General features: G+C 52.6%; 1 protein-coding gene across 2 annotated transcripts in view; it reads left to right on the top strand.

Moving 5' to 3' along the window:
• Positions 1–24,458, top strand: part of SRGAP3 (SLIT-ROBO Rho GTPase activating protein 3) — a 71,752-nt gene that overhangs the window by 36,078 nt on the left and 11,216 nt on the right. Inside the window, exons 4-15 of one of the 2 annotated variants that reach the window (XM_021542572.2) lie at positions 4,330–4,392; positions 8,828–9,013; positions 10,250–10,378; positions 15,341–15,562; positions 15,976–16,077; positions 16,302–16,499; positions 17,758–17,842; positions 18,342–18,369; positions 21,584–21,614; positions 22,257–22,317; positions 22,707–22,784; positions 23,803–23,937. In XM_021542572.2, the coding sequence (XP_021398247.1) occupies positions 4,330–4,392; positions 8,828–9,013; positions 10,250–10,378; positions 15,341–15,562; positions 15,976–16,077; positions 16,302–16,499; positions 17,758–17,842; positions 18,342–18,369; positions 21,584–21,614; positions 22,257–22,317; positions 22,707–22,784; positions 23,803–23,937 (1,318 nt within the window). Of the gene's footprint in view, positions 1–4,329; positions 4,393–8,827; positions 9,014–10,249; positions 10,379–15,340; positions 15,563–15,975; positions 16,078–16,301; positions 16,500–17,757; positions 17,843–18,341; positions 18,370–20,240; positions 20,344–21,583; positions 21,615–22,256; positions 22,318–22,706; positions 22,785–23,802; positions 23,938–24,458 lie in introns of both variants that reach the window. The other variant, XM_021542571.2, reaches the window with a different exon arrangement.

Genomic DNA, 24,458 nt, shown 5'->3' with positions numbered 1-24,458 from the left:
TTTGTTCCTTGGACTTACCTGTCCCTGGAAATAATGTTCAGCTAAATCAGAGAAAAGACTTATTTTGTGTCAGCATTTGCCTTTCACGTGGACAGGGAGGCTGCCACTTTTGGGTATATTCAGGTTATTTATTTTTCTCAACCTATGGCCTGTCTGAAGGCTTCTGAGGCTGCACTTCCACTTCACAGCAGTGCTCAGTGGGAACCTGTGGCAACTCTGTGGAAGTAGGAGCATGCTGGTAAATGGATTTTGGAGCTCCAGCCTTGCAGCATTCAAAGCTGCTGAGAGGAGGGATCTTTCACTGGCTTTGAGTGTGGTGGGTAAAGTGCTCCAAGCCCTCCTCCAGGGGAGCCACTGGCAGATAACCCAGCTCCAGAAGGGTTAAAGCTCCACAGTCGTGGTTCAGCTGCTGGGTGTGCTGGAGATTGCTCTCTGATGGTAAATTAGAGTAACATTATTTCCAGAAATGTCACTTTGCATTCTTCCCATCTAGAGTTTATTAATGGCCTGTGACACGCTGCGGGACATAAGGAGCCCGGAGGTTTTGTGTTTCCTGCCTTCATTATGTAAATACAAACAAGCCCGGGGAAGGCGGGCAGGGCTCGTGGTACAGGATGAGCAGAACTAGGGAGCAACTGCTCAGCAAGTGCTAATCTGCCTGGAAAGAGGGGGGTGCTGAGCTGGGGTGCTGAGCTGCAGCCCCTCGGCTTCCCTGGCTGAGCCTGGCTCGGTGGGGTCACCATCCCTGAGCCTGGCACAGGAGGAGTGGGGTCACCATCCCTGGGCCTGGCTTGGTGCGGTCACCATCCCTGAGCCTGGCATGGGTGGGGTCACCATCCCTGGTCCTGGCACAGGTGGGGTTGGGTCACCATCCCCGGGCCTGGATCGGTGGGTCACCATCGCTGAGCAGGCAGTGTGGTTTGTCCTCTCCACCCAAGTGTCCTCGCCTCCGGCCAGCAGCTCCAGCTCGCCTCCTCTCGTGTCCGGCTGGGAGCCCTTCCAGCCCAAACCCTCTGTGGGGAAAGCAGGAGGAGAAAATGCAGCTGGGCAGATTTCCCTGGAGCTCTGGCGTGGGTTACGTTCCCGATGCAGCAGAGGCTCAAGGCGAGCGTGCTGACGGTGCTGACAGGCAGCAGCCAGTGGAGATGCTGAGATGTGTCCCTGTGAGATCTGGCTCGCTCTGCTGTCAGGGTGAGTCTGTCACCAGGAGCCTCACGGTGTGTCCTGCCACACTCACACCCGGGCTGAGGGACCCACTGCCAGGCAGGTGCTTGCTCCACTCTAACCTTGTGCCGTGGCAGAAGGAAGGAAGTGTGATGCTTCTTCCAGGAATAGGATACAGGAAATTACACGTTTGGCACAGAGCATTGCTATGTCCAAAATAAGGGTGCTGGGTTATTCCTCAGTGTGGGATTTAATTATGTGCTGTGACAGTGAACTTAATTACAGCCTGTGCTGCATTGTCCTGGATGGAGGTTGGATGAAGAAGCAGTGTCTGGATGGGAGTTCTTATCTTTGTCTTTAGAGTAAGTGTTCCCTGTTGCCAGTCATCCATCCTGCTGCTTCCCCATACTTTGTCAGCATGGCAGGAGTTTTAATAAATTGCTAGCTTGAAGCCATTGCTGTCTCAGTGAGCAACTGTGGGTTTTAGGAGGAATGTGAGGCATAAAGGAAGCAGCTAAATTGTAGTTCAGGTTTTGTGGATGGTCCCAGGAACTGGAATGATGTTTTGTTGTTGTCTCCTGTCAGTACACAAATACAATTTCTCTGTTGGAGAAAGGGAAAGCAGCAGGCTTGGAGGAAAGGCAAGTCCTTCAGCTGCTCACTTGCCTGTGCTTGAAGGAGGTTCCAGCATCCTCACTCATCCTCGCTGCCCTCTTGGATGCTGGGAGACTCCCAGCCATGCCACAGACCCTTTGCAGCAGGGGCCAGGTGTTGGGTTAGTGTCTGTAAGAGCTGGCTCTTGAACTGTGCTCCCCACCTGTGGTTGCCTGTGCAGGTGTAGCTCATGGAACAGCACACTGACCCAGTTTTGCGTTGCTCTATTTCAGAGTTTAAAATTGGCTTTGAAATGACAGCTCTGTGGCCTTGCCCTGCACCGTGCAGGAAACCTGGGGCAGAGGCAGGAGCTGCAGCTCAGCCTGGGCCACGGCTTCTGCCAGCAGCCTGTCCTGTCCTCTCCAGGCTCTTGGGAAGCCGTGGTTTGGGAGTGGCCTGTGGCTTGTGGCAGCAGGGGTGGCTGGGGGTGCGTGTGACTCCTGCAGGCTGTGGGCTCCAAGTCCCTCTTTGGAGTCCTTGACTGTAATAACTCACACTAGAATCACAGAATGGTTTAGGTGGAAAAGCTCTCTGAGACCATCGAGTCCAATCCTTGCCCAGAACTGCCAAGGCATCACTAACCCTTGTCCCTGAGTGCCACATCCACACAGCTTTTACATTCCTCCAGGAATGAGGGGGAAATGTTTTCCAAACATTCAACCTAAACCTCCCTGGCACAGGCTTGGGGCTGTTTGCTTTTGTCCTGTCCCTGGTTCCCTGTCTCCGTCCCCTGATCCCCACCTGGCTGCACTCTCCTGTCAGGGAGCTGTAGAGAGTGAGAAGGTCCCCAGACATCTCTGGGCTGTGTCTGGGGGGATGCACATCTATCACGGCTCTGTTGTGAATCAGCAAGGCCCAGTGAGATTTTTGAGAGCAGTTGTGACCATCAGTGTTGGTGGGCAGGGGACAGGGACTGGGCTTCAGTCCACATGAGGGTTCCTGGTGGCCGCAGGCCTCAGCTGAGCACCTTCTGGTCACTGGCATCATCCTGGCACCTTGTACCTGTGGGAGTGGGACCAGTGTGCCTCCCTCAGGCCTCTGAGGATGGGACTGTCCCAGGTACCCTGCCACTAACTCACAGACACACTGTGGTTACTGGGTGGGACTTCCACCCTTTAGACTCCTTGCCTCAGGCTTTGCTTTAAATCTAACTTCTAATAATCTAGATTAAACTTTCAAAGTATGTAGGTTGTCCCTACATTGTCCCTAATTCCACTGACTGGAATTAGAGAACCTTTCTGTGTCGAGGGCTTCTCTCATCACCCAGCCTGATGGAACGTTGTTTTCCTTGCCCACGTGCACAAAACTTTCTGGAGTTATTTGAGGAAATCTGGGAGAAACGGCTCAGTTTTGTTTTGGTTTGGTTTAGGGAGGGAGGAGGAGGGGTGTCTATACTTAGTTTAAACACATCTTCAAGCTATAATAAGTATTTCCTAGCCAAGAAGATTCCACGGAGAGATTTGTGGTGTAATTACAGGCAGGCAGGAAAGCAGTGTGAGCACATCCAGCACCTCCAGCTGCGGGGTTGCAGTAGGAGTGGGTTTGATCTGCAGCCAAGCTCTGGTGTTGGGCAGCTCCCCGTGCTGTGGCCTCTCCACAAAGGGCTGTGTCCATGCTGGAGGAGGCTGGCAACTGCATCTGCCTCATCCTGCCTGGCAAGGAAAGGGAAAACACAGGCTGGTAATGGGAGTTCAGCAGACAGGACGATGCCAGGACTTCCTCACTGGCAGTGAGTGTCTCCTCAGCTGGCTGAACTTTGGCTGCTGCTGTTGTGAAACTGGAAACTTTATTATATAACTGTGGTGTAGCTATTTTGTAATGTCCTTTTTCAGAGATGCTTTGGTTCGCTTGGGTCAGATTAGTGAAATGAGCTCCTGAGGAGGAGCTAGGGAGTGGGTCATGGCCAAGGGAAATGTAAACCTGGGATGCCAGTGCTGGGGAGCCCTGGTAGTCTTTGCTCTGAAATACCAGTGTTGGCTGGAAATTGCAGGTCCAGCAGCAGATGGGTTTAGTCACAGAGCACAGAGGGTTTCAGATCAAGACAGATTGACAGGTGATACTGTGGGGCTGGAGGATGCCAGTCTAGGGAGCTGTCAGTCTGGGGAACACAAATGGCTGTTGTATGATGTACTCCTGCCAGTCTCGAAGTGAGTCTCTGCCAGTCCCCAGACTGGGGCACAGTGTTATGTTACACCCAGATGGGGAGTCGGCTGTGGGCTAGGAATGAAGTTTACCAGTGGAAGGGTAAATCAGTATTGCCTGTAATTTTAGATTGATCTCTTCTGCAGGATAAATAAGTTAAATTATATTAAATTCCTCCTCGTGGTCTCTGAAACCCAGTTCGGATGATCCATGGGCAAAAGTCAGCCTCAAATGAATATGGAGCTGCTCTGAAACTGCACGAGACTTTGCTGCACTGTGTTAATGTTTATTCCTCTGAAATGTATTTTCATTTTAGAACTTCACGTTTTGAGCATAACAGTCTCACCTCTTCTTGTTTTTGTCTTGCAGAGCAAAGAGATTGGCCTCCAGATGCATGAGGAGCTCCTGAAAGTCACCAATGAGCTCTACACGGTGAGCAGCGCGCCCGTCCCGCGTTCCCGGGCACGGCCTGGGGAGCAAGGCGCTTGTCAGAGCCAGTCGGGGCTGTGCCCTGGCCACGGCCCGGTGCTGCAGCGTGGCCCGCTCCTGCTCCTGCCCCTCGCGCCCGGGAGCCTCTGCGCTGGGCTGGGGCAGCTGGAGGAGTTCCTGCAGCGCGAGGCCGAGGCTGGGTCCAGGTGCCAGCTGCTGCCCTGAGCCTGCCTGGGACTGTTTGCTGTGCTGGCTCGGATCCCTGGGGTGCTGGAGCGCTCTGGAGCACTCTGGAGTGCTCTGGAACGCCCCGGAACTATCTGGAACGCTCCTGGAACACTCTGGAGCACTCTGGAACGCTCTGGAACACTTTGGAATGCTTTGGAACGCTCTCACCTGCTGGGGCTCAGCACCCTGGTACCTTTGGCCCTGCTCAGACTCCAGGCTAGTGATTCCAGCACCAGCGGCTCTGAGCTGCCCGTGCTTGTCCATTGGACACGTCCCTGCTCCTGCGAGCCCGTGGCCAGGGGGACGGCTGAGCATGACCTTCTGCTGGGGAATGCAGAAAACTTCTGGCTCGCAGGGCTCGGCTCTGGCTTGTGCCCCGAGGAGCACTTTGGCTGCAGAGTTGTCTGTGCCTCCCAGTGCGACCATGTGCTGTTAGTCAGGACATAGCTCTTCGAGCAGGTTTTCATAGCAGAGTAATAAAAGCCTTTGTGTTGCTTCTGCCTCTTGCCCTGTAGCAAGTGTTCTTTAAAAATTTATTTTATTTGTGGTTTAGGAGCAACAAAACCATATAAAGACTGCCTTTTGTTGGAAAATTGAGATAATATATTTGCTTTCTTTGGTTATATCTGTAACTGGTACATAAATAATGCTGCAGTAGGTTTATTCTTAATCATTCTATTTCATCTCTTCGAAGAGCAGGCCTAAACAACAGAGCATGAGTGATTGTATTTGAAATTTCTGCCATAAATCTCCTCTTAACAGGTTTGTTCCTGCATTGGCTGTTGAAGGATTTGATTGTTGTGAGACCTGCAGTGTGGGTGGACAGCAGATCAGATTAAAAAGCCTGTGTGAGATTTGGGACTACATTGTTGATGGTTGAATGTCACAAGCTGTGTTAGAGGTGGTGACTAATTAAGATTAATTACAGCAGCAACATGACAGATGCAAAACAAGGAAAGACTAACAAGGGCTAGGTGGACCTCATAGCTGTGGAGCTGCATGCTCTGACCCCAGGCAGGGGACAGGGCCATCCCCGAGGGACACACTGGGCTCACGGGGGGACTAGCAGTGTGCTGAGGTCCCCAGTGCAAGCAGTGGCAAGGAGGAGCACAGAGGGTGATCCTGCTCATCCTCACAGGAGCTGAGATTTCTCCCCTTCACCGCTTTGCTCCGTGCGCTGAGCAGAATGGGCTTGAATGGTGAAACAAACTGGTTTGAACGGGAAACTAGGACAGCTGGAGGAGCTCTGTGTTTGCATTCAGCCTTGCTGCCAAGAAGGCAAACTGCTCGTGTCATCCAGCCAGGAAGGAGCAGGGAAGGGCCATACTTCAGAAGCAGGGGGAAAAGCCTGTGGGGCAGTCAGGGTCAGCTCACGTCCTCGTGGTGCCAGCGGCTCCTGCCGCTCCGGGTTCTGTCCTGGAGCCATCGGGTGCCAGCTGCCCCTGGCTCAGGGCTGGGGTGGCTGGGGACGTCTTTGGGACTGAGCTGCTGGTGGTGAGTTCTTCCAGCACGTTGGGAACCCACGAGCAGCACGGGAGCTGCGGCTGCTGACAAAGCCAGACACGGGGTACGGAGCTGGCTCAGGAGGCTGCTGCTTCGGCAGGAGCGTCGCTTGTCTGCTGTCAGCACAAGGAACTCGATTTCTTCCTCTGGCCAGGCCTTTACCCACAGCTCATCCTTGCCCTGGCAGGGCTGCTTTTTAGGCAGAATTAAGGAGAATTCTGTGCACTGGGTGGAAACAACAATTTTTTACAAGCTTTTCAGGCACTCACTGTCTCAAACTCAAGCCAAAACAACCGCATTGATTTTAACTCAGCCTTGTTGCTGTTCTGATGCAAGTCACCCTGTGGAGTGTGTATGGAGAGAACCAAAGCCACGCTGATTTTAATCAAAATGGAAGTGGATGACTTTCATTCTGAAGTGGAGATGCTTGTGAATGGTTTTGTGCAGAAATAGTTCAGCTGTGAATTAAAACCAGCTTCGTTCCTTTGGTTCCTCCTTATGGATTCCAGCAGAGAGGTTCCAGTTGGAGCTGGTAAAGGCAGGAGGCTGAGGGGGCCTGATCTGTACCTGACACGGTCACCCCATTTCTGCTCTGTCTCCTCTGCTGGGTCAGAACCTTGGGGATGAGCTGTTGAGGAGAACAAAGCCCTTGTAGCTGGAGACTGCCAGCAGTGCCATTTACGGCCGGTATTTTGGTAACAGCCTTTATCCAGAACATGTAATTAATATGGAAAACACAACTCGTGTTGTTAAATAACTAATGAACATTGGAACATATTTTTCCTCCTTCACTGCAGCTAATTAACTGATTTGCAGGAAAGATCCCCGGGACGCAGCTGTGGCAGTTTGTCTTTGTGTCACAGCAATGCAAGCCAGGGACAGCGTGATTTGATTGCGGGCACCGAGACGGCACCAGGGAATTGCAGATCGGGGCTGATTGCTGCAGTGCAGCTTGGCCCCGGCCAAAGTTAAGGCAGGTATAAACAGAAATACGCTCTGAATTTCCAAGAGCAAGCTGTGTGGCAGGGCAGCTGGTGAGGAGCACAGTGAGTTGTTTAAGGTATCTATTTTGGTTGGGTAACTGCACCTTTAGATTTCACAAAAATCCTGCAATTCAGAGCCCTGTCACTCATTGGGCTTTGCTGTCGTGTTGTGTCACGGCCTCTCTGGGTGCTGCAGAAACCTTTCCTCTTACTGCCTGAAGCCCTGATATGCAGGATTTTGCTTCTTCCCTCTGTGTGCTTCACAAAAAGATGTTGGATGGTGAGGATGAGGAAGGCTCAGTGAAAGCCTCTGGTCTTTCTCTTTAAGAAAACCCCAGGAATCGTCTGGTCTGTGTGTATCCTGTGGCATTCACTGCAGAAAAGGCAGTTTGAAATATGTGGTTGCAATCTGTGTTAAGAATTTCCAGGGTTTGGAAATGCAGCAGCTCAGGACCAAGTAGGAGCCTTTGCTCACTGCCCCTTGCGTGTCCCTGCAGTGGGGTGTCCCTGCAGGGTGGGGTTTCCCTGCAGTGGGGTGTCCCTGCAGTGGGGTGTCCCTGCAGAGTGGGGTGTCCCTGCAGTGGGTGTCCCTGCAGTGCCAGGTTTGTGTGGCTCCGAAGGGTGTTGGGAGCATTCCTCAGCTGAGGGCTGTGCTTGGCAAGAGGAGGGATCCTGCAGTTCAGCCTGACCTGCTCCAAGTCAAACACTCCTGGCTCCTGTTGGCAGCTGCAGCTGAGGAAAACTCTGTTTGCTTCATTAAGGTGTGTGTAAAAACCCCCTGTGTGTCTGGGGGTTCCTGCTCTGTTTTAACCCTTGGGACTCAGGCAGTCCATCCCAGCCTGTCCCAGTCCATCCCAGCCTGTCCCAGTCCATCCCAGCCTGTCCCAGTCCGTCCCAGCCTGCCCCGCTGTGCCCAGCCTGCAGTGCCCAGCTGCTGGGGCTGGCTGCAGGGAGCAGTCGGGCGCTGTGCGCCGTGTCAAGGCAATGTGAAATAAACTGTCCATGTCCTGAAGGGAGATGATAGAAGGGGACATGTGACTAAAGGCATAAAGAGAGAGGAGCAGACGTGTCCCTCTTGCCAGCTCTATTAAAATGATCCAGTGTGCCCTTTGGGCTCTAGTTTCTGAAGGTTGTGCTGGAAGTTTTGCCTGTAGAGTGTTCCAGGAGCAGTGTCATCCCTCCTGGGTCTGGAATGTCAAGGTCAAGGCACTGCCTGTGCCTGCTGGTGGCAGCAAGGGGAGGATGAGGTGGTGACAGGAGACAAACCCCATTTCTGCCTGGGGATTGCAGCTCCTCCACTCCGGGTGGTTCGGCTGTCTGATGGCATAGCAAGTCCACGTGTAGGAGCAGAGGGGTTCGGTCAAAAGGGAGGTCAGACTGACTGTGGCCTCCCTCACAGTCACTTCCCATGGAGACCCTTATCCCAGCTGCAGAGGTATTCCTTATGTCCCTGTTGGCAGGCATATGGTGCTCTTTGACTGCAGGTGTGTGCTGGATCATGTCCCCCAGTGGGACTGAGTGTCGTCACAGTTCTTGGACCAGCCTGGAGCCTCCAGAAATAGGGCTGGGGCTGGGATTCACCTCTCAAGCTTTTCTCCCTGCTCTGTTCCTTAATGCCACAGCAGCCCCCAGAGCCCTCTGCCCTGCCCGGGGCTGCTGGCTTGTCCTGCTCCGGTGCTGCAGGAGGCCATGGCAGCGTGGCTCATGACCTCCTGTGCCTGCAGGTGATGAAGACCTACCACATGTACCACGCAGAGAGCATCAGCGCCGAGAGCAAGCTGAAGGAGGCAGAGAAGCAGGAAGAAAAGCAGTTCAACAAGTCAGGGGACATCAGTGTGAACCTGCTGCGACATGAGGACCGGCCTCAGCGGCGCAGCTCTGTCAAGAAGATTGAGAAGATGAAAGAGAAGGTGGGTGAGAGGGAAGGAAGAGGGAGCTGGGCTGGGGCTCCCTGCAGGCAGCAGGGGTTGCCTTCAGCCTTGTCTTTGTCTGTGAGGCCATTCCTGTGCCTCTGGGAAGGGGTTAGGAGGGCTGGTGTCTCACGTGCATGTTCTGCTGAAGATACCCAAGGAGGCCATCACAAGTGTCTTCCCTGCTCCTGGCTGTGGAGAAGGGCCAGCACCAGCTCCTACAGAAGCTTGACTCGGAGACAGGATGGCACGACAGGGGCAGGCAGTGCCCTTGGACGGGTGGGAGACCTGCACAGGAGCCACATGGCCACCCGTGGCACCTTCCAGGCTGACTCTGGAGGGAGAGCTGAGACCAGCAGCTGCAGGGGCCTTGGGGTGGTGGCTCCTGGGGTGCAGGACAGGGAGAGGCGGTGGGAGCTGCTTCTCCAGCAGCAGCAGGGCCACTGTGTGCCAGGGGACAGGCTGTGCCAGCTGGGCCCCAGGGGCTGTGCTGAGGAGGGCAGTGCAGACTGTCTGGAAGTGAGACTGCAATATTTAGATGGATTTACTAGGCAAAAAAACCACTTTGTGCCATTCTGACCTCAGCAAACTCTGTGACCTCAGGATCTCCACAAGTTTTTGTGTTAATTTTGGAGGAAAGGTGATAGTTTTCCTAGCCAAGGATGCATTTGCTCGCCGGCTCATCCAGCCCTGGGACATTTCTAACAGTGAACTTCTCGGAAGGGTTAATCTTTTGATTCAGCCTTCAGAGCAGGGATCTGCCTGAGCAGATGTCCCAGATCTGGAGCACATCTGCTTTCTTACAGTTTTAAATTCTGGGTCCTGTTCTGAATTGTGTAGGTTGGGCCTCTGGGCCAGATTCCACTTTGATACAGCTGCACACATCTGGACCAAGTCCAAACGTATGTCAGTATTTCTGGGGGGAAAAATTTGGCCCCCTGGTTTTGTCTGATGCCAAAATCCCCAGCAGCAGCTGTGCTCAGGGCCTCCAAGTACCTCTGAGCAGGATGCACTCATCGTGGCTGGCTGACAGTGCGAGGGGTGTTCAGATGGGATCTCCTCCACCCTGGCAAGGGTGTTTCATACCAGGGTGTTTCCCTGTTTTCATAGCAGACAACAAGTTCTAGTAATTACCTCATCACACCCAGGCTGCACGGTGCTGTGGGGGTCTGTGGCAGGAGAAACTGTGCCAGTACCATCCTGTTTGTGCTTTGACACTCCATTCTGCTTTTTCAGAGACAAGCCAAGTATTCTGAAAACAAGCTGAAGTGTACAAAAGCCAGGAACGACTACCTGCTGAACCTGGCAGCCACCAACGCGGCCGTCAGCAAATACTACATCCACGACGTCTCCGACCTCATCGACGTGAGTGCCTTCCCTGCAGCCTGGCTGAGCTCTGAACTGCACTCCTGTGCTGCTGAGGGCTCTCTGTGGGGGCTTCAGGCTGTTCTTAACTGGGGCTGGATATGTCCTGTGAGCTGGGTTTGCCCTGGGGTGAGCCAGGTGAGACTGAGCTTTTGTTCTCGGCCCGTTGGTTAGTCCGTGTTTGGGACAGAGGAATGCTGCCCGGGTCAGACACAGCTTTGGTTTTGGTGCTGAACCAGGGGGGTTTTCTTTCTGCTACTCGGTGACTTTGGTGGGGATTCAGCACATGTGGCAGTGCTGTCCTGGCTGGGGAAGCCTTTGGGGCTTTGTCCCGGTGCTCCTTGAAGGGAATAGCCTCAAGGCAGGAACTGCTGGAGGCAATGGCAGGAACTGAACGCTGGTGACTCCTACAAACTGCTTTGAGATGATTCAAAGAAGGGGTTTACCCAGAGAAGGGATTTCTGCTTCTTCCTCTATTGGGCATCCCACAGCGTGTAGATTGCAGGGTGCAGCTTCTTCCTGCTGGAGGTGCCTCAGTGAGTGCATAAATAGCTGAGCTTGAAGCACCATCATTACCTAAATGTACAATTTAAAAAGCTGCTTGTGTGTTTACCTCCTTTCCTAGCCCATTAGCATGTAGTTACACTTCTGAGAATTGAAGTAAGTCTGATGCAGATCCCCTGATGACTTAAAGATTTTGATATATGATAAAATACTCTTAATAATGTTATTTTTGTTCTCTTTATCATTGAAGATGTGTTAAAAAACAAGTAAGTTGATTGTGGAGACATTTGAATGGCAAGGTGTAAGAACACCTTGATATATCTGCAGGCTTTCTGCTTTTGCAGTGTACATTCTATCTTTCTTTTGTTAAATTATCTTTTAAGCAACAATGACTTCTTTTTGTGGAGGTTTTTGAACTTTGATTTTCTGGAGATGTGCCGAGTTCCATTTTAGCTCTGTCTGTTTATATTATTCTTCCCAACTTTTATTTCCTCACTGACACTTCCACTGGAGTCAGCATATGGCATTTCCCCCACACTCCAGGAATCTCTTCAGGGACTTTAGCTAAAGCATCTTTAACATAGAGCAATGACATTTCTCCAATTATAAGGTCTGTTCAGCAAAGAAACAAAATACTGGATGTGTGAGCTGAGCATGGCTGTCCCGTCTCCTCAGAGGGAGAGCAGTTTATCTGGGCAGGCCCTTTTACAAGTTCAGTGTATCTTGGGAAGCAAGAAGAGCTTCAACACTCCAGAAGAAATGAATCCAAGCCACGGGATCCCAGTGGTGCTGGAGAGGGTCTGTGCGGGGCAGCTGAGCCCACAGAGGGAACAGCTCTGCAGAGTGTGGGTGAGCAGGGGCTTTGCAGAGAGGTGAGCCTGGCTGGCCACGCTCAGAGCCCGACTGGCCATGCTCAGAGCCCAGGGCAGCTCCAAACCTGGCTGGACACTCTCTGAGCCCAGGGCAGCTCCGAGCCCGGCCGGCCACGCTCCCGTGGCTCCTGCCGGCTCCTCCGCCCTGCTCCACTGCGGAATACTGAGGGATGCACCGGGCTGGCTCTCTGGGACACGGGAGAGGCGACGGGCTCGCACGCCCTCCATCTCCAGTACAAATTGCCGCTGCAGCTGCTGATTTCACACCAATCTGAGCCAATTTACCAGTGTTGCCCCAGTCCCAGCTGCCTCCGTGTCATCTCTGAGGCACAGCCTTGACGTGCTCGCTCCCTGGGCAGCCCTGAGCGCGGGGCTGTGACAAAGCCGTGCTGGACCCTCCTGCTCTGCAGGGCAGAGGGCCCAGCTGGCCGGGAGGTGGCAGGGGGGCCTCCCGGGGTTAATGAGACCTGTGAAGCCCATCAGAGGAGCCGCGGAGGGGCGCAGAGCCGTCTGCCCCTCTGTCTCCAGTGGCCTTGTTGTTTTGTCCTAGAAAGGAAGGGAAGAATATAGAGATAGATCAAATTAGCCTTGGACTGTCAGTGCACCGTGGGGCCTCCTCCTCGGATGACACGTGCATCTGTCCAAGTGCTTGGGTTTGTCTCGTTTCTGTCATTAACTCTGTGACCAAGTTAATCTTTTCAGCCACGTGTGCAAAGAGGAGATAAAGCTCCTTATCCATCCCTCTGGAGTTCTGTGGGAAGTGGCTGCAAGATAGTTTGAAGCAGTCACATGAAAGATATCACTAGATTCAGCCGAGAAAATGGAACAGTCACTTTCCATATAAACTGATCTGCCAAAACGTGCACGGCCTCCTCTGAGTCCTTCTGGAGCAGCAACTCACATCCCCATGGATTAGTGATTGCTGTATCTGAGACAAGCCAGGAAGGGAGGAGAACTCTGAGGAAATTCAGTGTTACATGGAAGTGCCGAATTGCTTGGTCCCTAGAAAAACTAGCTGAGTCAAGTTAGGGAACAGAAACAGCAGCTGAAATAGTTATACCAAAAATCCTCAGTTGGCTTTCCTGGCCTGGTTGAACAGGGCCTGGAGCAACCTGGGCTAGTGGAGGGTGTTCCTGTTCATGGCAAGGTAGTTGAAATTGGATAATCTTTAAGGTCTCTCCCAACATAAGCCATTCTGTGATTTACTTACTTCACAGTACAGCTCTGGATTTTGTGGCTACATCAAGAGAGAAGAGGCCATAAATTATAGTAGGCATATAATTGTTATACATATAATTAACAATAATATAGAATATTTTTTAAAAAACAGATAAGGAAAAAAGGCAGAGAAGGGGGAAGAGAGCAGAGCACATGAGTTGGGCTCTTTGTTTGCAGGCAGTGCTGGTCCTGTGGAAGCAGGGGCGTTACTGCCCTGCCTGTGAAGTTAAGGGGTGGCTCGCAGGGCACCGGGTCATCAGGTGTTACTCCAGGGTTCCATTTGCTCAGGTCCTGGGTGGGCCTGGCTGAGCTTTGTCTTGTGCAGGTTCAGCCTCCCAGATAACAGAGGCGCTCGAAGCTGCTGGAGCCACAGACCAGTGTGTGCATTTCCTTCTCCTGGAGCCCAAACTGCCCCCCGGCACGGCTCGTGGGGGGCAGTGGGAGGCACACAGATATTTGCCTGCTTCCATGGCGTTTTGGCCAAATGTGCTTGCTGGAGATCCAGGAGCCGGTTTGTTTCTCAAGCTGAACACTGGGATATTTCCACCCCTCACAGGGTGTTAGCAGACGTGATGAATTAATGCTTGGGGAGCTCTGAGCTTGGCAGATGAAAGGCGCTGCGGAAGGGCTGGGATTATTAGTTGTGGTTCTAATTTATTTGCCATCAAAGGGATGAGAGGGGTGAGAAAATGCCATTTGTTCTGGGGCTGGGAGCATTGGTTTGAAGTCTTTTTTCTGCTTTTTTTCTTTTCCCCTCCCCATTGTGTGTTCCTCTGGGAATTGCGTGGAAATCCCTGCTCCGTCTTTTCTTCTCTGGGCACCCGTGTGTGAAGCAGCCGGCACGGTGCTGATCACCAGGGCCTTCAAGGGCTGCAGTGTGTGTGAGAAGTGCCTGCCCTGGTTTTCGGGAGCAGCTGATTTCTGGGCACTGCAAATCCCCGCCGGCTTCACTGCGAGTCCGGCAGCAAAAAGAGGGAAACATTTCACGTGGAATTCTGTCCTAAGAGCAGCTGGCAATGCCCTGAGCCCCTCTCCTTGGGCTCTGTGCCATTCAGTGCTTTGCCTTGTAGTGGCTCGGTTTTGTGTGCTTTGGGAATTCCCACCCTTGAGCAGTGGCAGATATTTCCTCCTGGGTCTGTTTTTTGTAGCAAAGTAGCTGTGATTTCAGGGGGTGGGAGAACACGGTGAGGGCTGGGAGGTGCTGGGGAACGCACAGCCCGTTCCAGGCACAGGGCAGTGGTCAGCGGGTCAGGGCAGGAGTGCTGGTCCTCCCCCAGTGCTGCACAGGGGTCCCAGCCCTGCTCCCTGCCCCGTGTGTGTGGCAGCCCTTCAGCTGCATTGTTCTAGCTCTGGGGTTTCTGTACAGTCTGGAGTGGTCGTATGGGTGTTCGTGCTGAAACTGTCTCATGGGAGAGACTTGCAGCACAGAATGAGGTTTTGCCCCAAGCAGCAAATGGAAACCCATCCCTTATCTTTTTTTGTGTTACTTGTTGATTTTTTTAAGGCAGGTCTGTAGCAGTCTGTAAATGCCCATGCTCTCAATTGATGTAATTAGAAGCTAAATAGAAGCAGGATAAATGGAGGGCTGTGACAATTTGATAGTTTTTACAAGACTGGTCATTATTGTGCATGGGTTTTCACAGGTTTTAAAGACTAGGAGGGACAGTGGGGCTGGGAATTGGCCCAGTGGAGTTTTGCTGCTGGTTTTAGCAGAGTCTGAAGCAAGCACAGCCTTGCTGTGATGTGATCTGAGCTGAGCGGTGTCACCTCACATGGGCACTGAGCATGAGATGGCTTCTGAGGTCAGAACTGCTTGTGGCACCACCTGAGGTTTTGCGTTTCACTTTGAGTTTATCAATATGAATTTCAGGAAGTATTTCTTCACGGAAAGTGTTGTCAGACACTGGAACAGGCTGCCTAGGGAAGTGGTAGGATTTCCATCCCTGGAGGTGTTCAAGGAATAGCTGGACATGGCATTCAGTGCTCTGGGCTGGTGACAAGGTGGGGATTGGTCACAGGTTGGACTTACTCAGCTCTGATGGAGCTTTCAGGGCAGCAAATCCCTATGCTGCTATGATACTTGACATGCCAAATTCAGTTATAGTGGAGACAATGTTTATAACCATTTTCTTGTCTAAAGTACAGTATTTTGGCAGCAGTTAACTCCAAAGTTTTATCATTTTCCCCAAGAACAAGTGAGACTGATCAGCAGCATGAGGAGCAGCTGCCAAGGGACAGAGCAGGATGTGCACACACTGCAGGGCACGGTGTCCACTGCCACACCTTACTTCAGCCTCCACCTGTTTGAGAACCTTGCACAATGGTTTGGGAGTGTCTGTGTGACCAGAGCCTCCTCTGTGTTCCTCAGTGCTGCGATCTGGGGTTCCACGCCAGCCTTGCTCGGACCTTCAGGACGTACCTGTCTGCTGAGTACAACCTGGAGACGTCCCGCCACGAGGGCCTGGACATCATCGAGAACGCTGTGGACAACCTGGACGCGCGGAGCGACAAGCATACCATCATGGACATGTGCAACCAGGTCTTCTGCCCGCCGCTCAAGTTCGAGTTCCAGCCACACATGGGGGATGAGGTACTGTGCTGGGCTGGGGCTGAAGCAGGGCTGGGTCTGGCCCTGCTCTGAACCCCCCCTGTGAAATTCTTCTCACTCCTTGCCCCTCTCTGCTGCCTTCACACACTGCCATTCGTGTTTCCTTTCCTAATGAGACTCTTAGCTCGTTAGGGCTGCTGCTTTCAGGCTGCCTCTTGCTCCATGCCTGTCCCAATTAGGGAGCCCCTCTTTGGCTCTGTCTGTCCCACAGATCTGCACAGGGAGCTGTGATTAACCTGCTGTAACTGGGAGATGGCAGAGGGGGCTGACCTGGGTCCAGGGCACTGCTCATGGGACACACGGCAGCACAACCTCTCTGGAGGCTGCCAGGAATGTTGTGGGTATGGAAATGTGTGTCTGGTCCATGCATGATCCTGGAATGTCTCCTGTCCCAGGTGTGCCAGGTGAGCGCCCAGCAGCCTGTGCAGACCGAGCTGCTGATGCGGTACCACCAGCTGCAGTCTCGGCTGGCCACCCTCAAGATAGAGAATGAAGAGGTAAGTGGTGGGGTCTGTGGGCAGTGCTGCTGAGCCTTTCTTCCACCGGAGCTCTCCTGGTGTGCTCAGGTGTGGAGCCCCTCCTATGGCAGAGCTGGAAGTGCTCACAGACTGAAGCCAGTGCCAGCCCAGGGCTCGGGAACTGCCTGTTGAGTGGTTGTTTAGGCTCAAGTTGTGCCCTTTTCCTGGTCTGCCTCGAGCCCATGCTGTCCTGTTTCTGATAGGTACGGAAAACACTGGATGCCACGATGCAGACCTTGCAGGACATGCTGACAGTGGAAGATTTTGATGTTTCAGATGCCTTCCAGCACAGCCGCTCCACTGAGTCAGTCAAATCAGCTGCATCAGAGACCTACATGAGCAAAATCAACATTGCCAAGAGGAGAGCCAACCAGCAGGAGACTGAAATGTTCTATTTCACTGTGAGTCTCAGCTCAGGCATACAGGACACGAAACATTAATTGCCAGGGCTGAAGCCCAGTTAAGTGCTCATTAGTGAAGAGCAAGAACCAATTCAATCTCTTTGAGTACTTGTCTTCTGTCAGATTGGGGTCTGGAATGCATTTCAGTGGCAGGGCACTACATAGGGACTGACAATCCAGTGCCTGCCTTGTTTTTCTCTTTGAAGGAACAACTGGAGCAGCCAGATGAGATTCAAAACTTATGAGTGGAGTAGGAGAGGCTCAGAGCAGGGTGCAGACTCCAGATGGACTCATGGGCCCATGGGCCACCATCCATAGTCTCTTCAGGAAGGCCTTCAGGACTGTGAACTATGAGCCAAGTCTTCCTCTCTAGCCTTTACATCTTAAATTCGCCCTTGGCCCACAGATGAGCTGAAGCCACTCACATACCAAGGAAGACACAAAAGCTGGGCTGTGGTGTGTGTGCCTGCCCTGCAGCTCTCATGCTGCACTCCCAGGCAGGGCTCAGGTCTCTGTTCTGGTATCTGAAATACAGGCAAAGGCCATGAGTTCACCAGAAGTCTCTCTCATTTCAGTGTGGGTCACAGCCTATGGTTAGCAGCATCTTGTGATGTATTATATATGCATAGAAGAGCTTCTACTTTCTCTTAATAATATTATTGTAAATTGGGGGGAATTAGCAATTTTCATTTGGAATTGTGCTTGGGATTACTTTAATGCAGAGATTTACTTTTTGCAGAGATTTGATCTTTCCTATTCTCTGTCTTCCATTATTTTCCATCTCTTGTCTCCCTCTCTGCTCTTACCTAGAGTGTTCCTGGGTGTCTGACAGCCTTGCTGGGGGATGGCAGTTTTTCTGCACGGTGTCACCTGCTGCATGGGCACCTGGCAGTCCCTGGCAGTCCCTGCCTGCGAGGGCTCAGGCACTGGGAGCTCTTGCTTGCCACTGTTGGTTTGAACAGAGGCGAAGCCTTGGCAGTGCAGGGAAAGCTGCTTTGATTTTCTGGGCTGTTCCCAGAAGCCTGGCAAAAGAAAGCCAGCTTTGAACTCTTTGTCCCTCCCTGTGTTCCTGGGCAGGAGGGGCAGCTCCAAGGAGACCAGGCTAATAAGAGCATCAGGGCAGTGGCTGGAGCAGGGAGAAGTGATCAGACCCTGCTGAGCTCTGTGGAGCAGCCTGCAGCCTCCTGAGACCCCGGCAGCAGTGAACATCTATTAGGGGCTGTGGTGCTCAACCCACCCGTGTATTCTTTAATTCCAGAAATTTAAGGAGTATCTGAATGGCAGTAACCTCATCACGAAGCTCCAGGCTAAACACGACCTGCTGAAGCAGACCCTGGGAGAAGGTGAGTTGGGGTCAGGTCCAGGGAGGATCCTCCATCACCTGAGAGGGTTTAAACTATGTGTCACCTGTCAGCCTCCCCGTGTGTGTTCTCCTGAGTGGCTGTGCCTGGCTGCTGCTGCTCAGGCTGAACAGTGACATGCAAAACCATCATTTCCTTGGATTACTCCTCCCACTTTTCTTTGGGAGTGCACATAGAGAAATCTCTTTGAATCTGATACTGTGTGCTGAAGTGCTGGGTTACTTCTCCAGCAGCAGAAATTGCCACTCACTCCCACCCTCTGCCTCTTTCCTTCCTCTCCCTCTAGATTTCTAATCTGTCTTTTAATGGTGGGGGCACCAGGTGGCCATCTCTCCTCCCCAAATGCAGCTTCTCTCTGCTGGAAGCCTTTCCCTGGGGTGTAGGAGCCAGCAGTGAGGTGTGAGCTCCTGTGTAGCTGTGCTCTGCAGTCCTTTGCTGGTGGCTGATGTGGAGGGATGATGGGATCTTGTGTTTCTTACAGGTGAAAGAGCTGAGTGTGGAACAACCAGGTGAGCACTTTCCTCCCCTCCCTTGCTCCTGGGGAGGGCTGGCACTGGCAGGAGGGTCTGTGGGAAGGGGGGTTTGCTTTGCTACTGGTGCAGCTTGGTGGGGTTCAGTTACCCACCCCCAGCCCCGCTGTGCTGGCAGTCCCTGTGCCCCACATCCTGCTTCCCAGCTGCATGGCCTGGAGTGCTGGGATCAGGGGGATGGCAAGCAGCCCTTGGTTCTGCTCAGTGTGGTTTCTGGCTGGCTGGCTCTGCTGTGCCTGGATGTGCTTTATCAGCACAGTGCAATGCCCTGGAGCATAGCTGAGGTGGGGTTGTGTTCAGACAGGGTGACACAAAGGTGTACACTCACTTCCTGCCATCCCTCTTCCTTTGAGGAGTTTAATATGTCCCTGAAATCCTGTCCCAGCTCTGGCTGCTTTACCTGTGAGTATCAGACTTCATCCCTCCAGGGCAGGAGATAGGGCTGGGGCAGATGTGACAGAGAGGAGGCTTTGATCTGTGTCCAGTCCGTGAAGCATCTCCACAGAGCTGCAGTGGCTTGCTTGGAGTGTGCTGGTGTTCTGACACAGGCCAGCAAAGCCTCCAGACAACTCCCTAGAACATGCACGGCCTCACTGCGTGTCAGCTTGTTCCAACCTTGTTTGTGTTTAATAAAATGTATAATACCAGCAGAAAAAAGCTTGCTTCCCTGTTAGAAGTGGTGAAGCAGATGGTGCAGCCTGGGCTGCCTTGCCAGGCAGGAAGGAGGCTCCTTGTGCCCGAGTGGTGTCAGGGCTGGGCACCCAGCAGGGCCCCGAGGTGCTGCCAGGACAGAGAGGGACCTTCAGGGAGCAGGGGCTGTGCAGTGTGACACTCTGGGGAGCAGACATGGCCCTGCTCCCTGGCACCCTGGGGCCCCAGGTGAGAGCGCAGGGCCCTGGCTGGGGGCTGCAGGCACAGTCCCTGCAGTGCGTGGAGCAGGGCTGCTCCCAGGGCAGCATCACCTCTGCTCCTCACTTACCCCTCAGAGGAGTGGCTGGGAGCTGTAGGAGTGTAGAGTCAAGTTGCTTAATTAGAGGCATCTGGTTAAGGAAGCAGCAGACCCCTGCTGTCCCCTTTGCAGTGAGCTCTGTGTAAAGTGTCCATGTCTGTTCCATGAGATCTCCTGCATGGAGGCTCCCAGCACCCAATTTTGTGTGTGTTTGCAGTCATGTTCTCTCCCGTGCAGACATCAGTGCAGCCTGGGCCAGAGGGCAGGGCAGAAATCTGTTTGGGATTTTGTGGTGCGTTTCTCCTTTGTCTAGATCTAGAGTCTGAATGTCCTTCATTGTGCAGGGGAATTGGACTGGGAATAGCAATAATGCAGGTAGCACTCCAGTGTCCTCAGTACTGCACTGAAACCTGTCACAGGCATCCCTGCCTCTGGGTCACTAGCAGTGGGAGGGTCATCCCCATCCCTGGATTGCAGACAGAAGTCAGATACAGCAATGTGGAGGTACTCCCACTGTCCTCATTGTGGCCTCTTTCTGTCAGCAGAATGAAATCTGCTTAGGAACAAACAGGAATACCCCAGCGTTTTCTGGGGTAGCTGTGGTTTATTTTGGATGTGTCTCCTCAGCTGCTCTTGGTGCCTCTTCAGGCTGAGGGGGTGCTGAGCTGGCAGTGGTGGGAGGAAGGTGTTAGATCTAGCTGCCCACCAGTGCCCTTGGTTCCTGCTGGACTGGTGTCTGTGTGGGACACACCCGTGTCAGTGGCTGGAGCTGCACATCAGATCCTCACAGCGGGACTCTTCTGTTTGATTTCTTATTCTCAATTATAACCTGTGAGATCTCACCCTGTCTTTGCATTTATGTTGGTGTTCTGTTGATTTATTTTGTTCCATTTTCTCCCAGGCCCCCATGTCTTCCCCCTAAGCCACAGAAAATGAGGAGACCTAGGCCTCTCTCAGTCTATAATCATAAACTCTTTAACGGCAATATGGAAACATTCATTAAGGTACTTGCTGGCTTGCAGTAGGAGTGTCTGTGAACGCTGGGAATGGAATGGTGGCTTTCCTGTCCTGGCTGCTTGCCATCCTCATGGGTCCCTCTGGCCCATGTGCACCCAGCTGGTGTGGCCAGCCCGGCTTTGCCTCGGTGATGATTTCTCTCCTTAGCTCCCCTGGTGTTTCTGGTGTTCCTGACCACGGCTGGTGGCTGTGTGCACTATGAGGCAGTCCTGGCTGAGTGTCCTCACTGTCCTGCTGCTGCTACCCATCCTGGGAAGAGAGATTACACAAGCTCAGCCCAGGCCTCAAAGGAGCAACAGGCACTCCCCCCTTCCTCTTTTTGGTGGTCATCCATTCTTGTGGCAGAGAAGGAAGACAAAATTACTCCAGAAAGTGTTTCCCACTTTCAAGGGCTGTCAGCCTTGGGTAGAAATCCTGCTGTAGGGGTGTCCACGTTGGACAGAAATACATCAGTGACAGCCAGCCCAGCTGGCTCAGCCCCTGCCAGCTGCTGACAGCGGTGTTCTGTAATCCTGCCCTGGAGAAAGCTTCAGTGAAAACACTTTGGGAAGCTGTAAGGACAAACTGCTGGATTAGGTGACTAATAGGCATCATCTGGCTGGGGTTTATTGCCTCCAGCTCAGCCCTAAGCCCGAGGGCAGTGTCTGTACACAGCACCAGCACGGGGAGTACTGGCCCTGCTGGCAAAGCCTGTAATCCCGTTAGGATTTGTGATTACTCCCGATTTAAACTGGTTTTAAAAAAGTAATGCTCATTAAATCCCAGCCTGTTCAGCCCTGAGAAGGAGGAATTACCTGCTCTAGAAATCCATCTGAGCAGGAGGGTCCTGTGCTAGCAGAGAGCCGCTGGGGGACGGCTGCCTGTCCTTGGGGTGTACAGCCTCCCAAGCAGCTGGGCCATTGGCAGCTGCCCAGGTGTCCCCTGGTTACCAGTTCCCCCCCTCAGAGCCTTGCCTGTGCCCCAGGCAAGGTCTGTCCCTCTCCTTGGGAAGGCCACAGGTTCAGACAGGAGGAAATCCGCGAGGCTGTCACCGCAGGTCGCTGAGGCTGGCGTGCCCAAGGGGTTTGGGAGGGAGGGTGGACATACCAAAGGCCTGTGTTGGCCCTTGCTAAGCTGCCATTGCATTTGAGCATTCATGGCCTCCAAAGGAGATGCTTACCTCTAACTGAACTTATTCCTGCTTAATCTGTTCTCTTTTTTCCACTCTGCTGCTTTTTTTGTGCTCAGAGGAAGGAGGAATGCACGAGCGAGGAATCAGGTACTTACTGGAGACCCATCTGCGAGACAGAGGGAATTGCCCAGAGATGCCACTGTGCTCTGCTGGAAAGCCACCAGAATCCCAAAGAGAAATGTGTCCACTTGGGCTGTCAGACATGGCCTATGGTCCCCTTGAGCTTCTGCCACAAGGGGCCTGGGAAGAAGCCAGAATCCACCACTGGTTCAGACTCAGGCACTCCATTCCATACCCAGTGATGTTTGTTGGGTTTTTTAGCACCTGCTGACAGTGGCTCTTTACTTTGGTGGAAAATATTGTGTTAAGCTGTGTTACAGGCAGCTTATTCCATCAGGCAGGTATAGCACAAGATTTATTTCAGCTCAGCGTTCAACCTTTGGGGTGGAATAGCTGTGATCCCTCGTGGCAGTCTCCTGTCTGAGCCAGACAAGGAGCAGCAATGTTTCCCACACCTTAGTGACAGCTTTCTTGAGCGTTTTTGGCTGTACTCGGTATCCTCAGCGCTCTTTCATGGCTCCATGTCTGTAACACCTCCTTTCCTGCCTGTCCTCTTACTAAACTCCACATTAATTTTCAAATCTCTGGTTTTGAAATCTTTAATGCATTTCCCATGCTTTGTTAGCAATAAACCAGTAACTTTTTTTCTTTTCCTTTCCTTTCCTGAAGGATTCAGGACAGGCCATTCCACTTGTTGTAGAAAGCTGCATCCGCTACATCAATCTGTATGGTGAGTTGGCTCAGTACAGCCCCAGGAACCTGCCAAGGAATAAAGTACTTCATTGTGCTGTGAGCAGTGAGAGCCAGCAGAGACTCCTGGGGTGCCTGCACTCCATTCTCATGGGCTCAGCTTAGAATTCCAGTGGCATCAGCTGTCTGGCCAGCAGGGAGGTTTTACTAGCATGTGCCCAGGTTAAATTGTTCGCTCGGGCCACGAACCCTTTCAGCACCTTGATCTGGGGGCCTTGGTTGGAGAATATGAGCAGAAGTGAGATGCAGCAGGCTGTCCCTGCTTGGTCCAAGCCTGTCTGGTGCATCGGCCCTGGGTTCTGCTGTTGTGACTTGCAGGTATTGCCCAGCAGTTCCAGAAATCTCTCCTAAAGCATTATTCTCTTCCAGGCCTCCAGCAACAGGGCATCTTCAGAGTCCCTGGCTCCCAGGTGGAAGTCAACGACATCAAGAACTCGTTTGAGAGAGGTGTGTAGCTGGGGTGTGCAGGTGCAGCAAGATGCCCTGCCTGAGCAGGGGTCTTTGTGGGAGGTGGCGTGTGCTGGGTGCATTAGCCAGGCTGTAAAGCCTGTGTTAAAGCCCATTGTGCTGTGAGACATGAACAGGTTTTATCCCTTCTGGTTTCCCAGTGTTGTGTCTCTGGCAGAAGTGAAGAGTTACCCAGGGAAGGAGTATGAGAAGTATAGGGGTACGTGCAGAGGTCTTTTCCACAGTCATTAAAAACACAAGAGCCATAAAAGAGTTTGCTGGGGACCCTTGTTCATCCTGCCTGCAGCAGTTTGCCAAGGGAGGCGCAGCATTCCCTGCACCTGGTGCCAGTGCTGGCTGCGGAGGTGCCAGTGAATCTGCTGAGAGAATCACACTCAGGATGCCAGGCCAGTGAGAAAGGGATAGCAGTCCTGCTGTCCTGAGTGGAGGGGAGCTGGGACAGGGACAGTCCTGCTGGGAATAGTGACCCTTAATCCTTGAGCAGCATTGGAAGGGTCAGGATGAAGGTGAATGGGCCAGTGGATAAGGCAGCATTAGGATTGTCAAAGGCTGGAGGATTTGCACATCCAGTCTAAGATTAATTAAAGATCCAAATCTCAAGGGCACTGAAAGCCTTTCACAGATTTAAGTCAGTACAAAGCTATCCAGAGCCGTTGGGTCCATTCCAGAGGTGCACTCGCATCCTCCAGCCAAGCCTGTCCTCTCAGCCTCTCACTCAGTGTCCTTCAGACCTCCTCAGCTTTCTGGGCTGGTGCTGTAAATGCAGAGAATGTGCTGAGCTGGAAATGGTGAAGGAGAAACAACTAATATCATCCTTGTCCTTAGGAAAGGTTTGAAGTCCCCCAGCAAAACTAGTTTTCAGGAAAAATCAGCATTGTCATTGCACATGAGGAGGGTTTCTGAGCCCTGGGAAATGTGGGTGTTCCACAAGAGGAAAACCACTTGTGTTAGTCCAGCTTGATGGTGATGCTGGGTATAAAACCTTTTCTGTGGGCAGGTGAAGACCCCCTCGCTGATGATCAGAACGAGCGAGACATTAACTCAGTGGCTGGAGTCTTGAAGCTGTATTTCCGAGGACTGGAAAACCCCCTCTTTCCTAAGGAAAGGTTTCAAGATTTGATATCTACTATAAGTAAGTACTTGTGACTGCTCTCAAGAGAAGCACTAGCTGGGGGCAGGTGCCCCCGAGTTTGCAGACAGGGGTTTCTGCTGTGAGGAGGGTGGCAGATGGGCAATGCGGGCTGCTAGGACAGGATGTCAGGAGTGTGCACTGGCAGCACTGGCAGGAGGGAGAGGGGAAATTTCTTCTGTGGGGGGAACAAAGGAGGCACAATGACCTTGAAGTTTCAGAGGTGATGGAAGTGCTTCCCATTTTGGCTACAGGGTGCTTTCATGTTACAGGAGAGATGTTGGAGTCGTTTGGGGTTTGGGTGTCTCAGCTCTAGGGGCACCAGCGGGGGAATGTCTGCTCAAGGCTTTCTCTCAGCTTCACTGCCCGCGGTGCTTTCTTCCTTCTGAACGCGCATATTCATAACTTCTGGGCTCTGGTGATGCTGAGGGAGACAGGTGATACCTGGAGGGCACTGGCACAGGGATGGGCTTGTGCCAGAGCAGAGGAATGCGTTGTGATTTCCCAAGAACAGTTGTTTTATG

Source organism: Lonchura striata, chromosome 12, assembly GCF_046129695.1.
Source record: "Lonchura striata isolate bLonStr1 chromosome 12, bLonStr1.mat, whole genome shotgun sequence".
NCBI lineage: Eukaryota > Metazoa > Chordata > Aves > Passeriformes > Estrildidae > Lonchura > Lonchura striata.
Note: the sequence above shows the minus strand (reverse complement) of the source record. Positions and strands in the feature narration are given on the sequence as shown.